Source organism: Typopeltis vanoorti, chromosome 24, assembly GCF_054136105.1.
Source record: "Typopeltis vanoorti isolate ZY-2024b chromosome 24, IOZ_Tvanoo_1.0, whole genome shotgun sequence".
Lineage (NCBI taxonomy): Eukaryota > Metazoa > Arthropoda > Arachnida > Uropygi > Thelyphonidae > Typopeltis > Typopeltis vanoorti.
In genome coordinates, this window is record NC_143572.1 from 12,293,475 (window position 1) to 12,317,596 (window position 24,122).

The following is a 24,122-nucleotide window of genomic DNA, read 5'->3' on the forward strand; positions in this document are numbered from 1 at the left end:
AATATACTCCTATAACAGTTTTTTGCAGCTTCTGCTTAATGATGCTATCCATCCATTTAACTACTACCTGATTTAGCCTTCTGACTTTGGATATACAGTCCAGTCTAATACTCCTTTCTAACACCTCTTGACCATCTGCCATGTACTGCTGGTATCCTACTCTTGTGCCATGGTATGATAATTTGCCTTTCGTAACTAAAAATTCACATTTTTCAACCTCCAAAGTCAAGACAGTATGACCGTTCTCCCCAGATGAAGTCAATCTAGCTATCTTGATTAGGGACATATCCTCTAATGCTATCATGAGATCTAGCACTTTCAAACACTAAGTCCATGCCCTCACATTCTGTTTCAAGTAATTATCTCTTAGTAGCTCTATAAATTCAGTTACTTTTTCTTCGAGTGATCTCTACTCAGCCAATCTACACTGTTTGGAAAGAAGTCAATGGACACCTTCATGGGCAAGGTGCATAACGCCATTTAACGAGTCACATGCTTGTAACCAGTATAAATTAACCACGCTACCGGCATATAAGTCTAGGTTAACATGGATGCGAAGTGCATATTAAAATTGTAATACCATTGATATTACATTGAAATATATGATGGATATGAAACGTATGAGGATGCGTATTTGATCCATAATTGCTGGTTTAAAGGTGGTTAAAGGAATATGATGCCCCCAAGTCGGTGCAACTGTGTGAGGGTGAAATGTCTGAGAGAAGTGAACTGATGGAGTTTGAAAGAGGCATTGTGATAGGATGCCATGTTGCAGGCCTGTCTGCCTGCCAAATTGTTGAAAAATTGGGTCATCCTAGGTCAACAATCACTGATACCATACTGAGATAAAAGTGAAGAAAGTCAACTGCAATTGCTACCCATAGCGGATGACCCACCACACTCATCGAATTACCGATTCATCAGCTGATATGTTGAATGCAGAGTTCCAGGCATCAACTGGAACACTATCCTCAGTTCTGAATGTACAAAAACATTCAGAACTGAGGCACGCAACATAGGTTTCCATAGCAGGACCACAATATCCATGTCCCATATTACCCGAACCAACATGCAACATCACCTTCAGTGGTGCAAACAGTATGTACAGTGGGATGTGAAAACTTGGAAATTTGTGTTATTAAATGAAAAATCACACTACACCCTCTGCCAAGCAGGTGGACAGGTGTGGCAGATGCCCAATGAATGTCTGAGGTGTCAATGTGATGGTACGGTACTATTTTTCTTGGTTTTTAGCCTCACACCTTTGTTTGTGGTGTCACAAACATTAAATTCTGAGATATATCTGAATATTCTGGACAGTGCAATGTTTCCTATTTTGTGGGATTTCTACCTAACTGGCCCTTGTCTCTTTCAACAAGACAATCCATAATGTCATAAGGCCATTGCTGCTGTAACTGCATGGTTTGTGGATATAAATGTCACCACACTTGACTTGCCGCCACAGAGCCTTCATCTCAACCCTATTGAACATCTGTGGGGTTAACTAGACCATTGGGTGAGGTCAAGGGATGTATGCCCCGCAACATTCCTGGACCTCATTAGACACCTACAGGAAGAATGGTCCAAAACAGTACTGGGACCTGTATTGTTTAACCTTTATATCAATGACATTGTCAATGGACTGTAAGGGGATATTCAGTTGTTTGCAAATGATGCTGGGCAGGGTTATTAGTAATAGTGCAGATGTGGTAGCCCTTCAAGAGGATTTGAATAAACTGAACAGATGAGCAAATGAATGGGAGTGTCAGAGGCTACATACTCAATTGGAGGAGCTGTACTGGAGGAAGTAGAGGAGACAAGAGATCTGGGGGTGATGATTGATAGAAAACTGAAATACAGGGAGCATATTGCAAAAGTGGTGAAGGTAACTCAGAGGATTGCTGCAATACTGAGAAGGATGCTGACCTGCAGAGATAAAAGAGTTTTCATTCAATTGCATAAGACTCTGATCAGACCACACTTAGACTATTGTTCTCAAATTTGGTCCCCAGAATTTGAAAGGGATAAATTAACTATGGAAAGGGTACAGAGGTAGATAACAAAGATAGTTTCAGGACTGTACAATGTTAGTTATAAGGATCGGCTGAGGGAATGTGGACTGCAAAGTTTGGTGGATAGAAGAAGGAGAGGTGATATGATCGAGACTTTTAAACTGTTCAGAGGCAGTTACAAGGTTGACACTGGGGAGTTCTTTCACCTGGTGGAACAACGGGAAGGAGTGATGACAAGGGGCCATCCCTGGAAGTTATGAAAGGAGGCTGTGAGCAAGAGGGTGAGGAGTGGTTTCTTTGCATGGAGGGTGGTTGAACCATGTAATGCATTGCCTAATAGAGTGGTGAGAGCAAGAATAGTCAATGAGTTCAAGGAGTGGTATGATAGACTTTGTGTTTTCTAGAAAGGTCCTCCCCTGATGAGTCTCTTGATTCCATGGAGGCCTGAATAATAATAAATAAATAATAAAATTCCCATTGATAACTATCATATGCTTGTGGAAAGTATGCACTATAGGATTGCTGCAGTCATTGCAGCAAAAGGAGATCCTATATCTTATTAAGATGGGCATCATGGCTGTTTGGTCCTCATAGTATTATCCATTAACTTCTTTCCAAGCAGTGTATGTCCGCCCATAATATTTACCCAGCCTGCACTCATTGTGCTAAGATGCCAATGCATGCCCTTCACATCTTCCCTTCATATCTTGGCCTACAACAAATGACTACATATTTTGTCCTCTTAGTCTCAAATACTGTCCTTTGTATCTATCTATCTATCTCTATCATCCTCATGAACTCCTATTCTTTTGGGCTGCAAATTCTTCTGCTATAATGTTCCTCCCTGAAAATAATATTCTCCTTATATTCAATCACTATAACTAAATCATTCTTTGTCAAGTCTCCATAATGACTAAATGATTTTTTTCCAAGTTGAACTAACCAATGCCAAAAAATCTTATCTCTTATCCCAGATTTCTTGCCTCTGGCATTAATATACATAAACTGCAGTTATTCGCTTAGGTCACTAGTATCTTGGATCAGCAATAAGGAACTTATTCACATTTTGCTTGTATTCCTTGGGAAACACGTGATGGAAGACTGTTCCAAAGTGCAGCAGCAGAAGGAATAACCAAAGAAGAGGAGAAATTTGTTCTGTCCGATAAATTAATCTGTTATCTATCAAGATTCCAATATTATCAGATCTTATATATCTGTCTTCTAAGCTGCTTTTTTACTGTATCAATCCGGCCAGAACTTGGTAATCCTCTTGGTCTTTTTCCTGCCATGCTGGCAAAGAACACTTGTTTTGCTAATGTTCTACTTCCCATTCTGTTTAAATGATCATTTTACTTCAGATAAGCTCTACTCACACATTCCTGAATGTCAAATTCTTTTCCAATATCCTTATTTTTAATATCATAGCTGTCATTGAGGCCATATATTCACTCCCCTAAGCTTTCTCAGAACTCTCATATCTGTGGTCTCCAGTCTTTGATCACTTGTTTTATTTCTAACCCAGCTCTCAGATCCATAAGTTAAAATTGACTTGAATACTATTCATGAATATACAGCTAATTTAGTGTTTTGGCACTTACTCACCTGATTCAAGGCATCAAATAACTTCCATTTCATCAAATAACTTCCAGGAGTATCAAAGAGACAGGAACTTATGTGGAATTATAATGCAGGTGATTATAATAGTCTTAGACGTCAACTTCGGGAAGTTTCATGGAGGGAGGAATTGGAAGGCCGGGATATCGTTAGTGCGTGGGAAATTGTGAAAGAATATTTGTTAGCAGCAATGGTAAGTTGTATAAACCAAGTGAAGAAGAGGACACAATTTGGAGTAAAGTGGATGACAAATAATATTAAACAGGAATTGCATGTGAAAAAGAGGCTATGGAAGATATATAAGGAGACAGGTGAAGAGAGGATGCGTGAAGAATATAAGACACAGACCAGAAGAGTGACCAGTGTGGTAAGGAAAGCAAAACTGGAATATGAGAGGAGATTGGCCCTAAGATCCAAAGAAAATCCTAGGGAATTTTTTAGCTATGTGACCAGTAGGAGGAGAAATAACTATGGAAGAATGCTATTGTGAGATAAAAATGGGAATACAGTGACTGATGCAGAGGGCATAGTGGAATTGTTCAATGAACACTTATTGGAGTATTTCATCCTGGAGGAGTCAGTTTTAATGCTAGAGGGATAGGGCAGGTTTGAGGTTCAGAGGTACAGGAGGAGAGTGTGTTTCAGATACTGAGTACTCTGGATATCAGTAAAGCTTTGGGACTGGATGGTATTTCACCAAGAGTTTTGAGAGAATATGCTAAAGAACTGACAGTGCCCTTGACCTGGCTTTTCAATGAAAGTCTGACTGCAGGAAAGATGCCCACGGAATGGAAGGAAGGTAAGATAGTGCCATTGCATAAGAGTTATAGCAGACTTGAAGTGTCTAATTATAGGCCAGTTTATGTGTTATCAATAGTTAGTAAGATCTTGGAGAAAGTAGTGAGTGACAATATACAGCATTGGGCAGATGAGGGTAATGTTATCAGTGAGAGTCAACATGGATTTGTGAAGGAGCGCTCTTGTTTTAGTAATATGCTAGCCTTTTATGATAAAATTACAAGAACATTACATGAGGGAAAGGCATACACTGCAATTTTCTTAGACTTAGCGAAGGCATTTGACAGGGTGCCACATGATAAGCTGATATTTAAGTTGCAGCACATGGGTCTGGATGTCAGATTGGTCAACTGGATTCAGGATTGGCTGTCCGATAGGTATCAGAGAGTTGTGTATGGTGGAGCAATATCAAAGAGGCAGAAGGTTACAAGTGGGGTTCCACAGGGCTCAGTACTGGGACCTATATTATTAAAACTTTATATCAATGACATTGTCCATGGATTGCAAGGGGATATTCAGTTGTTTGCGGATGATGTGAAGCTGGGAAGGATTATTAGTAATAGTGCAGATGTGGTAGCCCTGCAAGAGGATTTGAATAAGCTAGATAGATGGGCAAATGAATGGGGGTGTCAATTTAATGCAGCAAAATGTAAGGTCTTGAGGTTTGGGAAACATCGATGGGATGCTGCATACTCTATGGGAGGAGTTATACTGGAGAGAGTTGGGGAGACAAGAGATCTGGGGTTGATGATTGATAGAAACCTGAAGTTTAGGGGACATATTGCAAAGGTGGTGAAGGTAACACAGAGGATTGCTGCAATTATGAGAAGGACACCGACCTGCAGAGATAAGAGGGTTATCATTCCGTTGTATAAGTCTCTGATCAGACCACACTTGGATTATTGTTCTCAAATTTGGTCCCCAGGATTTGAAGGGGATAAATTAACTGTGGAAAGGATATAAAGACAGATGACAAAGATGGCCTCAGGACTGTACAAGGATAGTTATGAGAATCGGCTGAGGGAATGTGGACTGCAGAGTATGGCAGATAGAAGAAGGAGAGGTGATATGATTGAGACTTTTAAACTGTTGAGAGGTGGTTACAGGGTTGACACAGGGGAGTTCTTTCACTTGGTTGAACAGCAGGAAGGAGTGATGACAAGGGGCCATCCCTGGAAGTTACGAAAGGAAACTGTGAGCAAGAGGGTGAGGAGTGGTTTCTTTGCATGGAGGGTTGTTGAGCCGTGGAATGCATTGCCTGATAGAGTGGTGAGGGCGAGAACGGTCAATGAGTTTAAGGAGTGGTATGATAGGCTTTGTGTTTCTTAGGGAGGGGGGCCTCCCCTCGATGAGTCTTGACAGACTTTATGTTCTTAGGAAGGACCTCCCACGATGAGTCTTTTGACTCCATCGAGCCCTGAATAATAATAATAATAATAATAATAATAATAGTAATAATAATAAAAAGTGAAAGTAAAACTTTCACTTTTTTTTAGCAGTCCTTACAATGTGGTTCACATGGACCAAAATGTAAATATACCGTTTTGTAATCTCTACCCACAATGCCATAGAATATTATTATTATTAACACCAGACCTCCATGCAGTCAAAAGACTCATCATGTGAGGTTAAACACTGTTTCACACAAAGCCCATCAAACCATGCTTTAAACTCATTCAATGTATCTGCATTCATTACAGTGTCAGGCAATACATTCCACTGACAACCACTCTCCATGTAAAGAACCTACTTCTTATATCCCTACTCACACCTTCCTTATATAACTTCCAAACATGTCCCTTTGTTCTAACCCCTTCCCCAATTCTATGAAAATTGTCGTCCACATTATCCTGGTAAAAAACCTTTACCAACTTAAATGTCTCAATTATATCCCCTCTCTTCCTCCTATTCACAAAACTTTGCAAACTGTATTCCTGCAATCTGTCTTCATATCTCACATCCCGAAGACCAGTTTTGACCTTAATCAGTCTTCTCTGGACCATTTTCCAACATATTCTCATCACCATGAAGATGTCGAATTGGCTGTACATTCAAATGGAATTTTTAATTTATTGTTTAAATAATAATATCAGTAAAATTTTCACTTTTTTGTTAACAGTCCTTATAACATGGTTCACAGTTTACCAAAATGTAAAACAAACTGTTTTGTAATCTCTACCCACAATGCCATAGAATATCATTATTATTATTATTATTAACACCAGACCTCCATGGAATTAAATGACTCATCATGAGAGGCAATAACCAAAACCAAGGGAACAAATCTGTGCACAATAATCCATACAAGGCCTTATACAAGGAAACCAGAACCTCTTTATTTCTATAAGTTAAGATCCTCTGCATCATTGCCATAATCTGATGTGATGTTTTCACAACTTGTGCAATGTTACCTCTGAACTACATACTCTTGTCCACCACCACTCTAAGGTCTCTTATCACCTCAACCTCCTCCAAAATTTACTCACCAAGTGTACACTTTGCATCCCATTGTTGCCTACCAAATTTCAAAAGCTTACATTTGGTTTAAATTGATAGCTCCATACTGTTGCCCACTCATACAATCTATTCAAGTCCTCCTGTAAGGCCACAACATCTGCTTGATTCCTCATCACTTTCCCCAGTTTTGCATCATTGCAAACAGCTGTATCATGTTAAAAACCTCCCAGGTGAGTCTTTGACTCCATAAGGTCTTGAGGTAATAATAATAATAATAATAATAATAATAATAAACCTATCCCAATATTATTAATATACAAATTAAATAACAATGGTCCTAAAACTGACCCCTGCAGCACACCACTAGTGACTTTCAAGATAGTGTCCCCCCAATATACAACTTGCTGATACCTATTTGATAGCCTTTCACCTATTCAACAAACTAGTCTATCATCCTATCCCATCTGCTTCAGTTTAGTGACCAACTTGTTGTGTAGCAGCAATCTATAAAATCCCTTCACTAACATAAAATCTCATGCTGACAAGCACAAAGAATATCACTGTTATCAACCCATTTTTCTATGATATCTCTCACCAACCTCTCCTGTAACTTAACTACAACTCCAGATATACAGACTGGCTTATAATTTATTTCCTTAGCCTTATCTCCATCTTTGTGAAGTGGAACAAATGCCTTCCTTCCACTACTTTGGAATTTGTGCTGTTGCAAGACTCTTGTTAACCAGATAGACCAAGACTGATACTAACTGCCAGGTCCAGTATAATCACTGTAAACCCATTACCCTTTTCCAGTACAGCCATCACTGTGTTATAAAAGGTGAGCAAGTTACTAAGGCATGATCTACCCTTCACAAAGAGCCATGTTGCCCCCCCCCCCATACAGTATCCTATTTTTCATCTATCCAATCCTGTATTCTTCTCTTGACTAGTTTCTCCAAGACCTTGACAACGATTCCTGATATGCTAATTGGTCGGTAATTTACAACAGTAGTCTTGGAACCTCCTTTATGCAGTGGAACTATTTTCCCCTCTTTCCATCCCCTCGGGACTAACCCAGACCCGAGACTTAGATTAACCAAAATGGTCAGGGGTACTGACAATTCTTTAGCCGCTTCACATACGACACGAGCTGGTATACCATCCAATCCCACAGATGTATTGACATTGAGGTTTTGCAATAGACTACTCACCTCCACCTCATTCACCACAATTCCCGTATAATCTATTGATTCATTCATTTCTGCAATGTCACCACCTGGATGATATACTCTTGCAAAGTGCTTACTCAGTAATTCAACTGTATCAACTGATTCAGTCACCTCCCTACCATCGGCATTCTTTAAAATCATTCTGCCTATACATTTTTTCTTTTACTTGCAACATATCGAAAAAACTGTTTAGGATTCTCTTTAGCCTGCATGGCCAATGTTCTTTCGTAATCCTTTTTTGCTTTTCTTACCACACTCGTTACCCTTCTGGCCTGGGCTTTATACTGTTCATGTGCCTGCTGGTCACCTTTCTCCTTAAATTCCCTCCATAGTTGTTTCTTTTTTTGCAGCTCAAGCTTAATGGTGTTATTCATCCATTTAACTCCTACTTGATTTATTATTCGGACAGTCAGCCATTGCTTCATGCAAACACTTTTTAACCGCCTCCCATGCACTGTCAACTTCTAGTCCTTGCAGTTGTACATGCCATGGCACTGAACCAATCAAACTCCTAAGCTTGTCATACTTTCCAGCCCAATAATTCCACATGTACCCTGTCTTAATTGAAAATTCCACACCTTTAGCCACCTCCCAAGTCAAGACCCTATGATCACTCTCACCAATTGGTGGCAACGTGGTCACATTCATTACAACCAAATTCTCAGGTGCAATTACCAGGTCAAGCACTCTCTGACCCCTAGTATTTTCCATTACATGCTGTCGCAGGTAGTTATCCCTTAATAACTGCATAAAATCCAATTCCTTCCTTCCTTCCATGTGACCTCTCCTCCTTCCAATCAATGTTACCATAGTTGAAATCTTCCATAATAATTACCCTCCTTCCACTCATTTCTTCTATTTGCTTATGCATACTATCGCCACCATTTATTCCATCACCTGATCTATAGCAGTACCCAACTGTATATTTTGTTCTGCTAGTTTCAATCTCACACCAAATAGCCTCAAATGTACTCTTTTCTCTATCCTGCAGTTCCACTTCTATTCTCCTTGGTTGTAGCTCATCCGCTATCATCAATAACACACCTACCCCCCATTTTATTCTTCCTGTCTCTCCTGAACACACCATACCCTTCAAATTCAATCCCACTAGCTGTGTCATCTTCTGTCAGCCATGTTTCACTAATGCCAATAACCTGGGCCAAAAATTCTTCCCTTTTGTTCCTAATACTTCTGGCATTTGTATGCATGAATTGCAGAAGCTGTTCCATCCCTATTTTGATGTCTTATACTAACTATCCCATTCTGAGTCATGGTCTTTCCTACTCGCTTGGGCATATTACACACATTCACACACTCAACTGTCTCCCTAAAATCTGCATATCTACTTCCCCCCCCCCTTAATAACTCTAGTTTCCCTGGTTCTGTACATTCACTTCCACTACATTCGACAACACCTTTTCAAGTCTCCGTACACCAAATCCATTCAAATGTAAACCATCCATTTTATATAACTCCTTTCACTCATCGAACTCATTCCACAAATTCCACACCACTCATCAAACATAATTCACGCATAAAGTCATTGGCAATTATGGCCCTCCTTCTATACTCTTCACTGTCATACCATGGCAATAGGCTCAGCATCCTAACTCTCTCACTCTTTTCTTTTGCTACCTCAAGCAATTCCTTCACATCCTCACTCATAGCCTTTTTGTTTCCTTTCAAATCATTTGTACCCGCTACCACTATCAATTCCTTCACCCGCTGTTTTTGCATTCTAATTGACTCGATCTTAAATCAATTTCATGGACGATTTCGGGTTTTCTTTGATGAAATCATGCACTTTTTGGATGTTAACTTCGCTCAGTCCAGTTTTTGGATGGCCTGGCTTTTCGTTGTCCTCAAACGTCTCACGACCACTTTGAAATTGCTTAAACCACTCATAAACTTGAGTATGGGATAAGCATTCATCACTGTATGCATTTTATTTGATGTGTTTCGGTAAAACGTTTACCAAGTTTAGCACAAAAGTCAATCGCAGCTCTCTGTTTGAAACTCATTTTCCGACCATTCGTCCAAACACACTGTCACTCTTGGCACTAAAACTCGGCTTCTAATGAAAAAAATGTCGTAAACAGTTGATACAACACTAATGAAGGTTGCTGCTTTTGACAACAAAAAGATACAACAGGTAGTGTCACTAATTTCTTCTATTTTCGAAAAGTTAGGTTTCTTTTTGGACAGAGGGTGTAGATTTGAGAGTGTTCAAGTTTGAAAGTGGTGAAGGATTATTTGAGCAAGACAGTATCAGAGTGCATACCTAGGATCAGGAGGAAAAACCAAGTAGGGATCAAGTGAATGACTAACAAAATAAAACAGGAGCTTCAAAAAAAGAGAAAGCATTGTGGAAGGAATATAAACAACAAGGTGACCGGCATGACCATGAACAGTATAAAGCAAAAGCAAGAAGTGTAACTAGTATGGTAAGGAAGGCTAAATCAGATTTCGAGTGAAAATTAGCTAAGCAGACCAAAGTAAATCCAAAAGAGTTATTTAGCTACGTAGCAAATAAGAGAAAGAGTGATTACGGAAAGATAACTTTACTCAGTGCTGATGATAGGAAAGTTACAGAAGAATTAGTTCAGTTAGAATTAGTTCTCTGGAGTGGTAGTTAAAGTACTGGAAGAGTTGGTTAAAAGTAAAATTCAGGAATGGGTGGATAGGAATAAGATACTCTATAGGGGACAGCATGACTTTATAAAAAGTAGGTCCTGCCTCAGTAATTCTTTCACATTTTATAATAAGGTGACAGCAGAACTCGATAAAGGAAATGGCTACACCATGATATTGCTGGACTTTGCAAAGGCATTTAACAAAATACTGCATGGAAAAATACCCTCTAATAGACAGACATCTGAGGGTAGTATATAGTGGAGTGGAATCAAGGTGAATGATGGTGATAGTGGAGTCAGTAGGGCTCTGTACTAGGTCCACTACTCTTTAATTTGTACATTTATGATATAGCAGAAAATTTGAAGGTGATTATTCAGTTGTTTGATGATGCGAAACTAGGTAGGACAATAGTTGATAAAGGAGATATAGATATCTTACAGGGTGATTTCAATAAATTTGCAGTGGGGAAAGGATAATGGTTGTCAATTCAATGTTATAAAATGTAAGGTAATGCACTTTGGGAAAAAGATTACACGTTTCATATCATATTGAGGATACTGGTTTATAGGAAACTGATGAAGCTAGTGATCTGGAGGGGATGGTGGATAGAGATTTGAAATTCAGAGAACATATTACAAGAGTTGGCAAACTAGCTCAGAGGATTACTTGAATGCTAAAGAACACATTGACATGTAAAGATAGGGAAGTTCCTCTTTATAAGGCTATGATTTGGCCACATGTTGACTACTGTGCACAGATTTGGTCAACTGCATTTCTTGGAGATCAGGAGGTGGTGAAGAGAATTCAGAGATAAGTGACCAAGATGGTGACAGGTCTGTGGAATGTTCCTAATGAGGATAGAGCAAGAGTGTGCGGGTTGCAAAGTTTAGTTGACAGGCAGAAGAAAGGGGATAGATAGAAACTTATAAGTTACTAAAGGGATTCAAAGATTGACACAGAAGAAAGTTTTCAATGCATGGGGAGTAGGGTAAAACAAGGGGGTCACACTTGGAAGCTGTCTAAGAGTGTGGTAAGTTTTGTGTTAGAAGCAGGAGGATGGGTGCCACAATATTATTTAACTGATTAATTTTTGTAAAAGGGCAATGAACAAATTGTTACAGAATACCAGTTCAAGAAAATATAGAAAAAAAAATTATGGCTATATATATTACAGCAGTTGAAGGTTTTGTTTGCACCTAAATAACAGTTTGAATGCAACTCAGAAAGCAGTAAATTGAAACTTTTTGAATTTTTTTTTTTTTTATTTCATTGCATTTTTTTTCAAAAATTTCTGTATAAATAAATGCTCTATTGTTTATTCTGCATCTATTCTGTCATAGTTAAAGATAACAAAGATATATTCATATTATTAATTATATGAAGAGCCAAAAGCTTCAATTCGGTGACATGAACTTATTGAAGCTAAGGGATATTACATCCCATATTGTTTCATAGCCAAATAAGAAACTCAAAGAGTTTCATGCCGAATATAGAAACTATATAAAGTTCTGCGAGTCCAAACGTAAGCAAATATCTGGATAGCACAACAACTGACCTATTTGGTAGTGCAAAACTGAGGCAACTCATAGTAACGGTGAAGCAAGCTCAGATCACTATTCTTGGTATTTACCCATAATGTGAAACCCAGATCCTAGGAGCTGTATTACTGTTCTACATTATGAGAGAAGGTCACTACCCAGACCGGTTTCAACCTTTTTTTTGAGGTCTCATCAGTGAGTAGGTAGACCAGTTAATACCAAGTTTGTAGTGAACAGAACTTACATACCCTACTATGAAAATTGCCAAGAAGGTGTCCTAATAAATTATTAATTACATGAAGAGCCAAAGGCTTCAATCGCCAACATGAACTTATTTAAGTTAAGGGATATTACATCCCATATTGTTTCATAGCTGAATAAGAAACTCAAAGAGTTTCATGCTGAATTGAAGTCTTTGGCTCTTCATATAATTAATAATTTATTAGGTCACCTTCTTGGCAATTTTCATAGTAGTGTATTTAAGTTCTGTTCGCTATAAACTTGGTATTACTAGGTCTACCTACTCACTGATGAGACCTCAAAAAAGGTTGAAACTGGTCTGGGTAGTGACCTTCCCTCATAATGTAGAACAGTAATACAGCTCCTAGGAGCTGGGTTTCACATTATGGGTAAATACCAAGAACAGTGATCGGAGCTTGCTCCACCCTTACTATGAGTTGCCTCAGTGTTGCACTACAAATCTACCAAATAGGTCAGTTGTTGCACTATCCAGGAATTTGCTTATGCTTGGACTCGCAGAACTTTATATAGTTTCTATATTCGGCATGAAACTCTCTGAGTTTCTTATTTGGCTATGAAACAATATGGGATGTAATATCCTTCAACTTAAATAAGTTATATCTATAACTTCATAGATCTTTCTTTTCGTGTACTGTATTTAACTTCTTTAAATTATGAACTCTGTTTTCAAAATGAGAGTGACTGTTCTGTATGCGCTTTTTGAGAAAAAAAAAAAGCTGTTAACTGGATGACAGTAGCTTTGGTGCTGCTTTATTGCTTATGATGATGAAAACAAAAAATAAATTAGCAATGATAGCTTTGTTGAGGAAAGTTCAGACAACATATATAAAGTAATTCCAGTATAATCTAAAAAGTTACTGAAAGTTACAATCATAAAAATATCATTCATTTTCAAATCTACAAATGCAAATTAGATGTGCTTATATATAAACATTTTTAGAACCCAAGTCCCATCATAACAGATAATGAAAAGTGTTCATAGCAAAGCTTATTTAACTGGGATGGAGTCCCCTTATAGTCTTCAAAAGGTAGGCAACATTTATTATTATTATTATTATCACCCCTCCATTGAGTCTAAAGACTCACTGAGGGAGGGCACCTACTCTACAACTCTCCGTCTCTATCGCTCACCCACCAACTATAGAGAACTGCATCATCTACACCAATGCCATCTACTGCCCACCACCACTAGTATTTTCACAGACAATCACAAGCATCCATGCCCATGGAAGGATTCAAACCCTCAGCCTTTTGGCTGGAGAGTGGATATGCTAATCACTCTGCCAACCAAGCTGGCAATTAAAATATATATATATATATATATATACAGCATGCCGGCATCTAGTCTTTTTCTTGTGTGTGCGATTAATGTTCGCCGCCTTTCCAAAAATGTTTTTCTTGAATAAAGTGTGAATAAAATGAACAGGAAATGAAAAATAAATGAAAACCACTTTACAGTATAATGTTATCTATGGATTAGTCCTGCTTATACAATTTTTTTTTACACGGAACTCAACAATTAATCACAAGTTGATTTATGTTACATCAAAAAATAAAGAACTATTTTAGGTATATTTTCGTAAATTTTAATCAAAAATTACAGTGATATAATCAGGTCCAGGATACAATTTCAGAATTTATTTGTTCATTTTGGGGAAAGATCTGAAGGGGCCCGAACAGAAGATGACATACATTCATAATTATATGTACCATTCGTTGTTCGTTTAAACTCTTATCTCATATTTTTTGACATCTTTTAGGCACCTTTTCTTCTGCGGCATCTGTGTACATTGCACACTTCACATATGCCACCAGCCGGTCCTGTATATATATATAAAATATATAAAAGGATATGTATAAATTAAATTAAAAGGAGTATGAAGTTTTATTTTTGGAGGTGAAGATGATGTTACATTCACTACAGAATTTGATAATGGTACTGAAAAACAGATTTCAAATAACATAAAAATACAGAATGAATGAGACAATATGGCAAGAATAAAACAGAGATAAAAGAAAGGGTAGAAGAATTAAAAACCCTATAAGAATCTATAGCAAGGATTCTTCTACCACTTTCCTCTTAAATTCATAATATCTGAGTCACTGTGTTTTAACATTTTCTTGTATTTGTGTTTCATTCTTGCCATTTCATGTTATTTATTTGGTGCTATATTTTTATGTTATTTCAAATCTAATACTGATTTTTGGCACCATTATCAAATTTCATATAGCATATAACATCATTGTCTTCATCTCCAAAAAATCTAGGTATATCTAAAACTTCACTTCTTTTAATATATTAAATATATTATTATTATTATTATTACTATTATTATCATTATTTTTGTATGGGCACTACCATGGCACCTCCAAACTATCTACACAATATCTATAACACATCTCCTTGAACCCATTAACAGACAAAGCACTCACAACTGACTCTGGCAACCCATTCCATTCATTCACTACTCTCTGAGTGAAAAATCTGGTCCTCACATGCTCACTAACCACACACTTACTCTACTTCCAGGGATGACTTCTTGTTCTGCCCTCTTTAGCCAAGTGCCAAAACCTATTGCTTTTGATGTGTTTTCTTTTTTCCCCCTTCCTAGCATTTCATTTTTTCAGTTTTACTATTTAGCACTGGTCCTGAGGTGGTTAGATGTCATAACTTAAGTAATCACTTATTCCACTCAGACATAGAAAATTTCTGTTAAAGATAAATATGCAGCAAGAAGAAAGAGAAAGACATTGATTGCAATAAAATATAATTAAATACCTCAATGAGCAAATTTCAGAACATTATTACACCAAACATAACAAAGTTCTACTTACCTGGAGATCCATACAATGTTGATGAATCAGGCAGAGTGTCCAATGGCATCCGAATAACATAAGAGCCATTCTTTGAAGGTTTATCAGCCAAAACAATACCAATGGTGTACGGTTTTGGATTCTCTTTATATGTCATATCCAGATCTTCTTCTGAATTAAGTAAGGTAATATTAGGAAAAAAGCGATAACTCATTAGAATTTGCTTCAGCTCTTCCGTTACCTCTCTCACTTCAGTATTATTTTTAACAATTAGTAAGTCCATTTCAGTTGCAGGTGTATGATTAAGAAAGCCAACTTGAATTGGATTTTCTGTTCCACTATAATACTGTGAAACAGCACTGATCTTTGCAAGTACCAAGAGTCCAGTCATCAATAAAGGATAGATGAGTTCCTATTTTGAAGTATAAACATATACAAAAATATATATTAGTAGTAAATGGAGGGAAAATAGTATAAAGTAACTATACCTTATTATGAACATCTTTTAAAAGAAATCATAAATTATTATTTCTATATAAAGCCAGAATTTTTTATAAAATAGCAGTGTGTGAAGGAGGAAGGAGGGGACTTTTGAATAAGAATGCAGAACATTTGGCAACTAAATGAAAAAGAAAAAAAATATATTTATGAGGGACAAATGGAATTGTATGAAAGAGATGGATTTGGTGTGAATCCTAATGGAGAGACTGTTGCTAGAAGAAAGTGTAATGAGTGATGTGAACAACAGATCAGAGGAAGTCAGAGGTGATGAGAGCAAGCAGGGGAGTTGATCAGGTGAGACCGAAGTGTTTGGATGGAAAGGAAAGTAGCATGAGAGCAGAGAATGTAAGAACAAGACCGCAAGGTGAACAGGAAAAGGAGGAGGTCAGGGTAGTCAGAGAGCAAGTATGAGGAGAGTGGATTCTGCTGTTTTAAGGATACTTGTGACATTAGACTCAATGATATATGCACGTAAACACAAGAAAAATATTTAATTAACCAAATATTTTGGTCTGGAAATAGCAGACCATCCTCAGTGGTATTACAAGAACAGTTTTAAAAAAATACAAACTAGAATACTAACAATAGATCGTTTAAAATTGAACACGCTGCGTCATGTTATATCACTAAGTATGAAACGAAATATTTTGAAGTAGAGACATGATTGAAAAAAAAAAAAATTAATGAGTAATCTTGATTAGACTTTCCCAGATTTTTGATATAGATATACAGTCATTACGATTCAGGTTGGGATGATAGAGCAAGGCCTCCACGTTTCCTTTGAACAAATATTCAAACCTATAACGGAATCTATGCAAGAGGCGAGTCCTGGACCGAAGGATGCTGTGGTCAGTTTCAATCCCATGCTGAGCCAATCCAGATTTTTCAGGTTTGTTGTGAAGAAAAAAGAATCCAATGTTCTTGGATTCTTTTTTCAAGCAAACGTCCAGTTTGTCCAAAATAGGAGAGATCACAGTTGCAAGGAATTTGATAAACTCCAGGAAGAGATAAAGTTGAGTGTTTGTCTTTAGGAGAAGGAAAATGAGAAGACAATTTGTTAATAGGTGAATACGTAGCTGTTAAATCATATTTCTTCAAAATTCTTGTGATGAGTTCTGAAATACCAGAGAAATAAGGAATTGACACTCGACGTATTGAAACTTTGTTGTTTTGTGGAGAATTATAAGAATTGAGAAGATGCTGAGTACTTTTTTCTGAAAAAAGTACTCAACAATCTTTCTACTATCCAACAACACATGAAACTCAATGGCTTTTCTGAAAAAAGTACTCAACATCTTCTCAATTCTTATAATCCTCCACAAAACAACAAAGTTTCAATATGTCAAGTGCCAATTCCTTATATCTCCTGCTGTTTGTATATTATGGAAGTCCTCTTCTTTGCGGGCTATAATTGTAACATCATCAACATATGCTGTCAGGGTTATGGTTTGGTAGGGAATTTTAGAACGGGATGCCCTAAGCAGTATGCTGAGTCTAAAAAAAAAAAAAAAGGGCTCAATGGCAACTGTGGAAAGAAGTCTGGAAAGTGGACAGCCTTGTTTAATACCTCTGCTGTATGGTACAGTTATGATAAGCCTGTTGTTTATTTTCATGCAAAAGTGTGCCTTAGCATACAACATCTTAATAGGGGGAATGATGCCTGAGCCAAAGCCAAAGGATTTCAAGCAGCTGAAGAGGTATAGATGTTCAATGCGGTCAAAAGCTTTTTCTTGGTCTAATATTACAAGACCCATTGTTTCACTGTTGTTGTTGGCAATGCTTATGAGATTCCTTATGAGGTGCAAGTTTTTGTGGATAGATCTTCCAGAGATGGAATAGCTCTGATGCCTATTTATTATTTCGCTCAGAGCGGGTTTAAGTTTGTTGGCCATGGCTTTTGATATAGTTTTACAGTCAGTGTTTATGATAGAGATGGGTCTCCAGTTTCTTAATTTCATCGCGTCTCCTTTCTTTTGAATGAGTTTAATATCAGATGTTGTCATATTGAGTGGAAAGCCATTGGTATTCGTGTCGACAAATACTCTGTAGAGGATAGGTCCAAGCTGTTCCCAGAAGGACTGGTAAAATTCAGTGGTGCGCCCGTCTATGCCCGGAGATTTATCTTTAGGTAAGGAGGTGCAGGCAGTTGTCAGATCGTGAAACGTGATGGGGAGTTCTGTGTTACACCGTGTTGTTGGTGAGAGTCTTTTCACATCAGAGAGAATTATATTCGTGGCCTCCATAGATGTTGAGTTGGCTTGGTACAAATTTTTATAGTACTGCAAGGTATATAAGAGGATTTTGTCATGATTTTCTATGATGTTTCCACTATCTGTTTTAACAGCAGATATAGTGGCGCACTCTTGTTGGCATTTTTCTAGTGAGAAGAAATACTTTGTGGGTGCATCTGCGAAGTTAATGTGTTTGCATCATGCTCTTATTAGTGCTCCTCTTGCAGAGTGCTCTAGGTGTGAGCGTATGGTGACTTCTAGGGACTGGTATTCCTCAGATTTTGGATGATGCAATTGCTGCAGATTTTTAAGGACTGAATGCTTATTCAAATTTCTCTGGTGACTATATTTTTGGGTAAATACCCTAACTTTGGATTTAAAGAGTCACCACCACTCAGAAATTGATTGGGAAGTAGGTATATCTCTGATGAGAGTTTCGATATAGATTTTGGAGGTTCTGAGATATACTGTATCCTGTAGTAGGCTGTTGTTAAATATCCAGTATGCTCCTCCTTTGTGTCTGCAGTTCCCAAATAATCAAATCAACTTCTCATCCTCTTCTTTCATTCCCGCCTAACTCTGTTCTTTGGAATAGCATTTCTTATATCAATTTAGCCAATTTCTTCTCTTTTCCTAATCATTTGCCCACATTTAGCACTACTGTTTATAGGTTTTGTGACTTTTTTGTATATGGGGAGGGGGAGAGAAGAGAAAACGAAGAGATGAAAAATCCAAATTAATATCTTTAACACTTGAAACATAACATAACACAATAAGTGACTATTAAATTATTTCAGGAATTTACAACATATACTGGAATATTAATTAAAAGAAACTTTAATAAATACTTCCTATATTTCGGCAATGCCACATCTTCATCTTCATGGGAACATAAAACTATGACACATGCATGCAGGCACTACAAAGAGCAAATGAGGCAAAAGAGAGAAAACTAATGTTGTTCCTAGAGTCCTAAAGATGCCCCTAGTGGGCTATATTGGGTTGTCTTGGCTGCTGGGCTGAAGTTCTCAAGATGCAGCCAGGACATGCACCCAACAGCCAAGACAACCCAATATAGCCCGCTAGGAGGACACCTTTAAGACTCCAGAAACAATGTTAGTTTTCTCTCTTCTGCCTCATTTGCTCTTTGTAGTGCCTGCATGCACGTGTCATAGTTTTATGGTTCCATGAAGATGGCGATGTGACATTGCTGAAATATAGAAAGTATTTATTAAAGTTTCTTTTAATTAATATTCCAGTATACATTGTAAATTCCTGAAATAATTTAATAGTCATGTGTTACCAACATAGTTGTCAGGTGAAAATAAGGCACAGGCCAGAAGAGTGACTAGTATGGTAAGGAAGGCAAAACTGGAATATGAGAGGAGATTGGCTCTAAGATCCAAAGAAAATCCTAGGGAAGTTTTTAGCTATGTAGCCAGTAGGAAGAGAAATGACTGTGGAAGAATGATATTGTGAGATAAAAATGAGATAAAAATGGGAATAGAGTGACTGATGCAGAGGACATAGTGGAATTGTTCAATGAACACTTTATTGTAGTATTTTATCCTGGAGGAGTCAGTTTTAATACTAGAGGGATAGGACAGGTTTGAGGTTTAGAGGTACAGGAGGAGAGTGTGTTTCAAATATCGAGTACTCTGCATGTCAGTAAAGCTGTGGGACTGGATGGTATTTCGATGTTTTAAGGATACTTGTGACATAAAGACTGAATAATATAAGCACATAAACACAAGAAAGATATTTAACCTCCCAACCGGCCGGTGTGGATGAAATATTAAACACTCCCTAGCTTTTTTCACGGATCAAAACTTCGTCGGCATTCTACCTTTTATCATGCCATTACCTTCCTCCGCCATTAATCTCGTTATGGCTATTCTATAGCCATTAGTGGATTAACTGTTGCTGAGTGACCTTTGTGTTCCCTTCCCCCTGTCTTTACATCTATTGTGTTGCTTAGAATTTCATTTACTGTCCTAAGTTATTTGACCTTTCTTGCCTCTAAAATGATTTATTGTGTCTCTTCCCAAAAATTGAAACGAATTTCACATATGCGAAAAAAATCAATCCTGAAATGACCACTGATCAGCTTTTGCAATGAATCTATTTAGTGGTAGTAAATTTGGTGTATTTTATTCTACAAATCAGTGCACCGGAAGAGTTGCACTGATTGTTCTTTCACTTTATGTATAATAATTGAATAATTTTTTTACGAATTTTACAATTTTCAAATGTTTCCTTTGAAATTATTATGTCAAATATTTATATTTTTAAACAATATTTATTGAAATAAATATGTCCTTTTTCTTTCGTTTCTAGCGAAATAGCATTATATGGATCATCACATTTCAGATTTAGAAACGATTTTTTGTTATTCATAAAGACAAAATAAAAAAAAAAATGTTAAAATGCTAAATTGCATTATTCAGTTTCCGATCGTGTCTTTTTGGTATCAAAAATTTATATCCAATGATATTTTAGCAGTGATTCTTTGCCTTCGTCATTTATTTATTTATTTGTATTATGCATATTACGATAATATCTAGTGCATAACCTCATAGATATGTTGAAAATATAATGTGAAAAATATCATATACGGAATGATTCAACATTTTTGCTCATTTTGAAGATTTTCTAATGCTCCCCCTTCCTCCTTATTCTCTCCTGGAACTGAATTGCATAACTACTCTAAATTTCTATACAGGTTTGAAAGCTTTTCTAGACAGCATTCAAAATCAATTACTTCATTTTACCATTTTGACAATAGATATACGGCAATCAGATTGTATCCTGAAGCTTCTAATTCTGTTCTATTTATTTGAAATCTAAAACCAGCTGTTCTACTGTCCACTGAAATCATGTGAAATTTTAGAAATAATATGCTATATTTTCACCATGCAAAATTGTTTATATGCATACCACACAAAAGAAAGTTCAGTAGTATTATTTGTGTTTGTTTTTCTTTTAAAAAAATCTAAATATTACTTCTTCTGCTGCCGGAAGCTATTTCTGAAATAATCTACGTCTTATCAGTGCAGTCACAATCAGTGCAATCAGTTGCACTGATTGTTCTTTCACTTTATGCATAATAATTGAATAATTTTTTTTCGAATTTCAGAAATTTCAAATGTTTGCTTTGAAAATATTATGTCAAATATTTATATTTTTAAACATTTCATACAGGACATATTTATTTCAATATTTATTGAAATAAATATGTCCTTTTGCTTTCGTTTCTAGCCAAATAGCATTATATGAGTTTTAGAAACGATTTTTTGTTATTCATAAAGATAAAATAAAAAAAAAATATTAAAATGCTAAATTGCAATACTCGGTTTCTGATTGTGTGTCTTTTTGGTATCAAAAATTTATATCCAATGATATTTTAGCAGTGATTTTTCGCCTTCGTCATTTATTTATTTATTTGTATTAATTTGAGCTGTGCAGAAGAAAGTGATTTTTAACCGGTGAATAGTCCGTTTTTTTCCCCGTTTTTCTACGTTTTTGAGTGCTGAATTGTTTCTCTGAATACGAGTGTACTTCAGTGGTTGTTTTTCGGAAGTTAGTTGCTGTCGCGATATAATATATGTTGGTACCGTCAGAATCGAACACGTAATGGTGGAAGACAAAACGAAGCTAAGTTACTGTATTTAGTTATATTTCATTTTATTTAATTATATTAGTACTTAAATGTTCTGATGTTTGTACTTTTTTCCCCTCTTATTTATTAATTGAATAATTATTAAGGATTACGCTACTCAGCAGTAAGGAATGATGGTGGATTCAGCAGCAATCGCAAGTGGCGTAACGCCAAGTCCTCCGCCATTTAAGAACTCAATTATTAGCAATATCATAAGGGACTTTGTGGCATGCAGTACTTGCGGCATGTATGCTTCTAAGGAATTACATATGTGGTTTGTTAAAGAGAGTGGAGAGCGTATGTGCGCAAAATGCAGGCAGTTGGAGGAAATAAGTACATTAGATATATCGATATCCGACTTTGTTGCTCCAGGAACGGAGAATGAATGTAGGAAGACAAGTAGTATGATAGGAGAGAATGAGAAAATAATGGTTGATAGTGTGGAAGGTGTGAGTGACTGTGGAAGTTTAGGAGATGGTTTTGTTTGGGAGAGTGAATTTAGATTAAGAGTGACTGACCTGCAGAGGGAGATAGATGAGTTGAAAGAGGAGGTGGAATGTCTAGTGAATGAGAGCAGAAGTATGAAAGATAAGATTAGGAGAATGGAAGAGATGAATGCAAGGCGAATCAGAGTAGGAGAGAGAGAGAATTTAAGGAGTATGAGTGAGAGGTATGGGGGTGCTAGAGGAGGAGAGATTGGAAACAGTAGAAGAGAGGGAATGAGAGAGAGGTATGGGAATGCTAGCAGACGAGAGGATGGGAATGCTAGCAGACGAGAGGATGGAAACAGTAGGAGAGACGGAATGAGAGAGAGATATGGAAGTGCTAGAAGAGGAGAGAATGGAAACGGTAGGAGAGATGGAATGAGAGAGAGGTATGGGAATGCTAGAAGACGAGCGGATGGAAACAATAGTAGGAGAGACAGAATGAGAGAGGGATATGGAAGTGCTAGAAGTGGAGAAAATGGAAACAGTAGGAGAGAGGGAATGAGAGAGATGTATGGGAGTGCTAGAAGAGGAGAGAATGGAAACAGTAGAAGAGAGAGGTATGGGAATGAAAGAAGAGGAGAGAATGGAAACAATAGGAGCGATGGAATGGTAAGAGGTATAATGTATGGTGACTCAATGATCCGTGGTGTTCAGGATAGGATGCGTGAGGAGTGTTTGCCAGGAGGAACAATAGAAAGGGTGGCTATGGCAATTAAGAGAAGTGAAAGGGTGGATGAGATGATTGTGATGGTAGGAACGAATGACTTGCGTGGTAATGTAAGTCGGGCAGCGAGAGATATTAGATTTTTGCTTGAGACTGTAAGAAAGAAGACAGAGAGAGGAAAAATAGTGTGCGTGTTGCCTAGGTATGATAATGATGAGCTGAGCCGAAGAGCGGTGATATTGAATGGCATAATAGCGAGAATGTGTGACAAGAGAGGACTGGTATATGTGGATGCTTGGAGTGCGTTTGAGGAAAGAGAGGAGTTGTTTGCAAGAGACCGTTTACATTTGAATGAGGAAGGACGTAGGCATCTGGAGAGATTGCTGTTCTGAACGAGTCAGTGTGTCCCAGGGAGGATGATAGCAGGGGTGGCCTCTTGTGGGAATGGATACTTGGGAGAAGGGAGACAATGTCAGGTAAGACTGAGCCCAGTGGAGTCTAGAAGGGATAATGCTGGGTATAGAAACAATGGCATTTATATGCTGTATACTAATGCCAGGAGTATCCGGAATAAGGGAGAGGAATTGGTGGCGCAGATAGCATCAGCCTGGCCAAAAATTATTGCGATCACTGAGACGTGGTTGACAGAAGGGGATATAAAAACAGAAATAGAAGTCGCTGGGTATAGCATTTTTCGCCAGGATAGGATGGGAAAGCGTGGTGGTGGGGTACTGCTTATGATAAGTGATGACCTATGTCCTCTAAGAGTGGAGAATTTGGAAGGTAGTGAGACAAATGATTTTGAGAGCGTATGGTGTGAGGTAGAGGTAGGCAAGACAGGATATTTAGTGGGGTGTTGCTACAGACCCAGGAGCACAGAGGATGGAGACCAGGAGATGTTTAGACAGCTAAGTTTGGCAAGTGCAAGAAGAATGATTGTTATGGGAGATTTTAACTTCAGTAGCATAAATTGGAGAGAGGAAGATGCATGTAACAATAGGGGAATGGAATTTCTAGAATTCTTGAGGGACAAATGTCTTAGGCAACATGTAACAGAGGGAACAAGAGGTTCAAAAATTTTGGATTTGGCTATAGCATCAGAAGAGTTGATAATAACTGAGTTGACGTCTCTCCCACCAGTTGGAGAGAGTGACCATATGGTTTTGACTTGGAAAATGAATAGACATGCAGGAGTATCAAAGAGACGGGAACTTATGTGGAAT

At 37.5% G+C, this 24,122-nt stretch overlaps 1 protein-coding gene across 1 annotated transcript in view; it reads right to left on the bottom strand.

Annotated features, from left to right (window-relative positions):
• LOC150092928 (cholesterol transporter ABCA5-like) overlaps positions 1-15,748 on the bottom strand; it is a 640,434-nt gene extending 624,686 nt beyond the window's left edge. Inside the window, exon 1 of the mRNA XM_090414108.1 lies at positions 15,379-15,748. Coding sequence (XP_090270234.1) covers positions 15,379-15,748 — 370 coding nt within the window. The remainder of the gene's footprint in view (positions 1-15,378) is intronic.
• Positions 15,749-24,122: the final 8,374 nt, after the last annotated feature.